General features: G+C 41.2%; 1 protein-coding gene across 2 annotated transcripts in view; it reads left to right on the top strand.

Moving 5' to 3' along the window:
- The first annotated feature begins 2,226 nt into the window (after positions 1-2,226).
- Positions 2,227-6,798, top strand: part of EXO1 (exonuclease 1) — a 47,359-nt gene continuing 42,787 nt past the window's right edge. For both annotated transcript variants that reach the window (XM_045292839.1, XM_004711652.3), the window contains exons 1-3: positions 2,227-2,287; positions 3,559-3,732; positions 4,483-4,602. In XM_045292839.1, the coding sequence (XP_045148774.1) occupies positions 3,572-3,732; positions 4,483-4,602 (281 nt within the window). In that variant the 5' untranslated portion in view covers positions 2,227-2,287; positions 3,559-3,571. The remainder of the gene's footprint in view (positions 2,288-3,558; positions 3,733-4,482; positions 4,603-6,798) is intronic.

Genomic DNA, 6,798 nt, shown 5'->3' with positions numbered 1-6,798 from the left:
AGCGAGAGGCAAAACTGCAAGTAGGTCTTATTTTCGGGGGATGTCTTACTTTCGGGGAAACAGGGTAGTGAAATGGTGTATGTGTGTGTGTGGTGGGGGGAGGTGAGAATGGAGAGAGGACAAAGGTAGGCAAGATGTTCACATTATCCCTGAGGCAGACTAGCAAAAGAAACTCTTTTTGTTAGCTGCTAAATGACTTGCCCATTAAAAACAAATAAATTTAAATTTTGAAAAATGACTTGCCCATTTCTCCCTCCCATCTCGGAAAGTTGACTATTGTTTCTTATATGATAAGGAATATACCTTGTAATGCCTGCTTGCTCTTTTTGAAGTTACCAGAATGTTATAATCAGTAATATATCCTGTAACGCTCCCTAACTCTAAACAATAGTAACATTAATTTTGCTTTTTACTTCTGTCTATACTTGCTTAAGTCTTAGAAAAATGATAAATGAGTTTTTTTGCTTAAGTCTTAGAAAAATGATAAATGAGTTTTTTGCCTTTAAAGATGGACTGAAATGTCCACTTGGAATTGCAATCTAAGAATTGCTTTTAGATTCTACTGGTCTGGTTATAACCAAATAAAGAGTCCTCTAAATTATCAAGACATTATAGTGGCTGTCATTTATTTGAACCCTCAGCAACCTCCACAATAGACACTCTGGTTTGGGGGCCTGGAGACACAGCATGAAATTTGGGGTGCAGATACCTGAAAAGGGGAGAGATACTGCAAAAATCAGCCAATATCAGAAGCTCCCCTAACCCCACCCCCAAAGTTAGCCAATGGAGGAAGGTCCATCATAGCAAATTTAAATCCTAGCTCTTCTTCATTCTACTAGGCCCTCCGATTAACTAGTGGCCCTTTGAAGCCCTACATCAATGTAGCCCATTCAATAAACTCGTTCATTACAATCAAACCTTTTCCCTGACTAGAGTTTAAATGCTATTCCTTGCCTGAATTCTTTCTTGTGAGTGAGACAAGAACTGAGATTCAAAACCTTGAGTTTCTTCTCAGTAACAGTGGTTTGGCAGCAAGTAGCCACCAGGGTCTAAAATGTCTTTAGAGTCTGTACCATTAAGGCACATTTCCATGACTTTGGTTATAAGATTTTCCCTGAATTAATCAGTTAAATTATTTATGAATCAACTCACCCTTCTTCTCTAAGTATATAAAAATAAAGAATTAAAATAAAATCCTTCGCCTGGGACAGAAGACAAAAAATCAGCCTCGAAGAACAGACCTAGTGTGGAGATTGTTTCCTCTGGAGTGCTATAGATAAAATTTAAAAGGCATGAGCAATTTTTGTTAGATTAAATTTATAGTTGTATTTGAATGAGCTTTCTTTGTTCCTTCCATTGGTCAAAGTAGCCTTGCCTTTGGAAGTAGAACCCTGGTGGCACTGAGGGTTAAGTGCCACAGTATTAACTACAAGATCAGCAGTTTCAACTCACCAGCCATTCAGTGGTAGAAAGAGGAGGCTTTCTGCTCCTGTATATATTTACAGCCTCCGAAACTGATAGGGGCGGTTCTGCTGTGTCCTATAGGGTCACTAAGACTCCCTTGGGTGACAATGAGCTGGAAATCTAACATATAAACCTTGTTAGATTTTACAAAACATACATAAACCCTGTATTTACCCAGCCGCAATTGGAGCGGAGATTTTACAGCGTGCTAAAACGGATACACCTAAGTGATTAAACGGTGCTTTCTCCTCCCTGGTGTGCCTGAATTGCACCCGGCACAAGGAGTACAGTTCAAGTTTGATTTCCCCCCGAGGTTTCCCCGTAAGCCAGGCAGCGACGCCCTTTCAACTCCAGCGGACCTGAACGCGGACCGCCCTGCGGAGAGACCTGAACCTCGAGGAGCCCAGGTGACACTGGCACCCCGTCGGCATGGTCGCCCAGGTGACAGCAAAACTACCAACCTCTGAGGACCTTCGAAAGCCGTCCAGAGACAGGGGGCCCCCGGAGCCCGTGCCCCTGAGGGGTTCGGAAAGTGTACCTCTTTCCGGGAGGAGAACACTTCATCTTTCCCAAGCAATGGCTGGTGGTTCAGCCCCGCAGACCTCCCGGTGGAAACAGGGGCGGGGCTCGGGAGGCACGCCCACCGAGGAACGCGTGAATGGCGGCCGAGGAAGCGGACCGGCGTCCCGCGCGCTGACGTCACTTCCGCCGGGGCGGGGCGGGGCAGGCTGTTGCCGCGTAAATTGAAAAGGTGGCCCTGCGGCTGTGGTCTACGGTGCGGCCCTTTTCTGTTCTGGGTTCTCGTCCCTGGAAACTGCCCGAAGTAAGTGAGGGTTGAACGGCAGGTTCGGGCGGACGGAGAGAGCCCTTCCCGAGAGCCGTGTGAAGGGCCGGGGCCCTGGGGGTCGCTAGGGCGTGGGGTGAGGGGTGGCGTGGGGGTGGGGCGGGTTAGGAAGGGAACCGGATTCCTGCAGATCGCTGCACGCCTCAGTGCCTGTTTTCCTATATTCAGGATCTTCACCGAATGCATGGCGTGATCTTCCCCGACCAAAAAAGTAGCAAGTTTAACGAGCTTATTGAAAGTTTTGAGATATAAAACAATTAAGGGTTTGAGTTGCACTTGTCATTTGAATCCCTCACTCGGGGCGTTGCGTGCGTGGTTTGGAGGGAAGGAGGCTGGCAGGGTTGGCGGGCTGAGGGCTAAGAGTCCCTGACCCAGGGACAGGTCGAGTCCACTCGCAACATTTGACCTAGATGGTGGGAGTGGGGAAAAAACCTGGCGTGGGGGTGGGGGTGGGGGTGGGACTAATATAATAAAGTTGGCAGTCCAGTTTTTATCTCTAAATTCCCGACTTTTCAATATTAGCAAGTAAATTTTCTCCTTAATATTATTCAGAGCAAATAAAACTTGTCTTCTGGCATTGATTTTTGAGCGCCACTCCTGTGCCAGGTAGAGGAATGTACAGAGAAGTTGCTGCTACTGTTGTTACCTGGGGTGCCTTGAGATAATATGTGCATTTAGTATACTAAACAGAGATTATTATAGAAAGTGTTACAGCCTGGAGGTTTCATGAAATGTATAGTACATCACTTTTCCTAGAGTGAAAGAAAACTGTGTAGCAACATATTCATTAGTCTCCTCTTGAGAGGAGACTAATTGTTTTCCTCCCCAACTGGGGCTTCATGACCACTTGTGTCCAAAAGACTTCACAGATCTAAAATTCAAATTCCCAGGACTCATTTTGGTAGCCAGAGTAGAGTTGATTTTAACAATTGCTCTTTGGAGAAAGAAAAGTTCATGCTTTGGGGGCACCTTTTATATGCTAAGTCCTAGGTGTGCATATGCTTAGAGCACATATTAATGATTGCAAATGTGAAAGCACTTTGGAAAGGCTAAGCATTAGAGATTGAATTGGTGCTTAATGTGAATATTATAGACTGTAAAAATTGTTTGCCAGGGAGGAATCCAGGTAAAATATTACAGAGCAGTGAGTCTCAAATATCTAAACAGTAACAGTTTCTATAACTTTATTTTTCTAAAACTTTTTAGTAAATGTATTTTGCTGTAAGTGTTTCTGTTTTCATATCATGCAGTTAACTCGGCACTATGGGTATACAAGGATTACTCCAGTTTATCAAAGAAGCTTCTGAACCTATCCATGTGAGAAAGTATAAAGGGGAGGTAGTAGCTGTGGATACATATTGCTGGCTTCACAAAGGAGCTATTGCTTGTGCTGAAAAACTAGTGAAAGGTGAACCTACTGACAAGTAAGTTTACACCTTATTACTAATTCTTTACCCATTAAGACTTAACAAAAGCTACCCCCACCCGCAAGATGATTTTCACTCAATGTTGATTTATCATTAGGTCACAGTTGATGCTGACTCATTCTGAGACTGGCCCTCTTTATGGGGGTAGAAAGCCCTGTCTCGCCTGGGGAGTTTCTGGTGGTTTTGAACTTCAGACCTTGTGGATTGCATTCAAACACATAATCACTCATACCCTGGATAACCATTAATGTTCTTTGCTTTCTGTATATTTGCTTATTTCACTGGAGTGAGATCAACTGTCATTTTTCAACTGACTTACTTTACTCAGCATAATGTTTTGAAGGTTCATCCATGTTGTGGTACGCATCAGGACTTCATTTCTCTCCATGGCCATAGTATTCTACTGTACATTTGTGCCACATTTTATTTATCCATTCATCTGGACATGGTTGTTATTTCCACCTTTTTCCAGTCATTAAAAATAGTGCAATGAACATTGGTATACAGGTTTTGGTGTGCGTTCTAGCTTCTTGCAAGCACACAACAAGACCTAGTAGGATGATGATAGCTGGGTCTTTAAGGTAATTAATTCTATGGTCAACTTTTTCAGAAAGTGTCCGATGTTTTCACAGTGGCTGTACCATTTCACATTCTTACCACCAGTGGATGAGGGTTCAAGTTTCTTCCCATGCTCATCAACACTTCTTGTTTTCCAAAGCACTTTAATGAATATATTTCTCTTCATAGGTATGTAGGATTTTGTATGAAACTTGTAAATATGTTGCTATCTCATGGAATCAAACCTATTCTTGTATTTGATGGCTGTACTTTACCTTCCAAAAAGGAAGTGGAGAAGTCTAGAAGACAGTAAGTTTATTCTCTATTTAATCTCTTAATTGCCTTAAGAGCAAACACTGTGATAATTTTAAAAATATATTTGGTGGGACTTGGTTTATAGACTAGTTCAAGCATATTTTTTAATGTGTGTGAAAAGCATGTAAATTCTATAGTTATTGAGTAGAATGTTTTATATCCTTTAAATCAAGCTTATTTATTCTCTTGTACCAATCTTCAATCTCTTCACTGGTTTTATAGTATTTGTTTTGTGGGTGCACTGTTTCTGAAAGAAATATGTTGAATTCTCAGTATGGGTTGTGAATGTGTTTGTTCATTTTATGCTTTGTTATTTTGAAGCTATGGTATTAAGTGCATTCATGTTTAGAATTTGTTAATCTCTTGTGGTAAATTGAGGTGTCTTCTGTCTGATATTAGTATAGTTATACAACCTACTTTTTATATATTTATTTTTAATTGTTTTTTTGGCATATAATTCAGTAACGCAACAATATTGAAAGATTTATGCAGGCATCACAATCAATTTTAGGATGGTTTCTTCTTTTTCTTGTACTTGTTAGGTTCCCATTTCCTCCCAGCCTCCCCTGCTATGACCCTCCAAATTCAAGCTCACTGCTAACTAGTCAGTGCTGACTCATAGTGCCCCTTTGTGGGTTTCCGAGACACAGGAGTAGAAAGCCCAGTCTTTCTCCTTAGCTGCTGATGGTTTCAATCTGCTGGCCACGTGGATCGCAGCCCAAGGCTTAACCACTACACCACCAGGGCTCCTGCCATGCCCTTAGGAAACTATTAATACACTTAATGACTCTATCAGTGTATGTATTGTGGATGTCATATACAGAACAGCATATACAAGCAAAACAAAAAACTCAACAACCATGGCAAAACAGAAGAAACGCAATAGAAAAGAAAGAAAATATTAAAAACGAGCAAATATACAGTGGGTCCAAAGGGAGATCAGCTGACAAGGCATCCGCATTTTAATCTAACTACAATTATAGGAGTCCACCCTACAGTGCACTCCATCTCATGGCCACACCATTCACATCCCTGGTCCATACTCAGAGGGGATTCAACGGAGGCTGAATCCACACGGGAATTCTGCAAATGGATTTAGGGCCTTCCCAGGCATCCATAGCCTTCTAGAAAACCGAATGTTCAGAATTTAAGCTTTAATAGAGTGTCCTCCTTTGGGTTTGGATTTTATGATTTACAATCCTTGGAACACATGAGCTAGCGTGCTTCTTAGCTGATGCCTCCTTTAGATGGCTGCTTCTATTAAGACAAGTCTTCAAGACCCCAGACACTATTCTTTCTGATAGTCAAACACTGTCTCATTTCTTCACAGTTTGCTATAGGCCCCCAGATCTTCAGTGATCTCTTCATGAAGGTAAATATTGAACTGGGCCATGTCATAAGAACTAATTGTTTTAGATTAGGGCTACCCTTTTAAGTGCAAGCTCAAATTCCATTCATAGATTTATGTTTTATAGATGTCTCTGGTTCACTTTAGAGACATCATTATTATTTTATTAGAGAACATTATAAATCACCCTCGGAGTAATTCTACTGATAGTGTCTTCAATTTAGCCATCTATTAATTTAGTGGTATAGAATTTCAAACACTTGAGAAAAGGAAAATATACGTGCATAGGACAGTTTTTTAGACCAAAGTACATGGACTGTTGATTTGTACGGATTAAAAACTTCAGTGACTAGACACTATTTACACAAACAGTGAGAGCTGGAGATATGGTAAAACTCGCAATAAGGCTCTTTCAGGAAGGTAACACTGTGCCTGCTGAGCTGAGACAAATTACACAGCCTTCTTTTGTATGTTCTTGATAGATCCTTTCCTGTCTTTACTTCCAGTTTACTGTGTCAGCAGTTCAAACCTACCAGCTACGCTGGGAGAAAAAGGAAGTTGTCTGCTCCCGCAAAGATTTATAGTCTGAGAAACCCTACATAGGGCCATATAAACTTGGATGAATTCAATAGCAGTTGATTTAGTGTGGGTTTATTGTAAAGAATGCTTTTTGTTTTAAATCCAGTCTATGTCTACATTGAAGTGGAGAAATTCTTCCCTTTATATAGATAATAATTTTAGATCCATATATTTTTCTTTTTTATGTTTCACTTTTGTCATGCCTTTCTGTTATTCTTGTCAAAGCTCAAATTGGCTCATTTTGGCTGCTTGGTTTGTATTTG

Source organism: Echinops telfairi, unplaced genomic scaffold, assembly GCF_000313985.2.
Source record: "Echinops telfairi isolate 266 unplaced genomic scaffold, ASM31398v2 ScPeMD7_655;HRSCAF=1070, whole genome shotgun sequence".
Lineage (NCBI taxonomy): Eukaryota > Metazoa > Chordata > Mammalia > Afrosoricida > Tenrecidae > Echinops > Echinops telfairi.
This window is presented reverse-complemented; position numbering and strand designations above follow the sequence as displayed.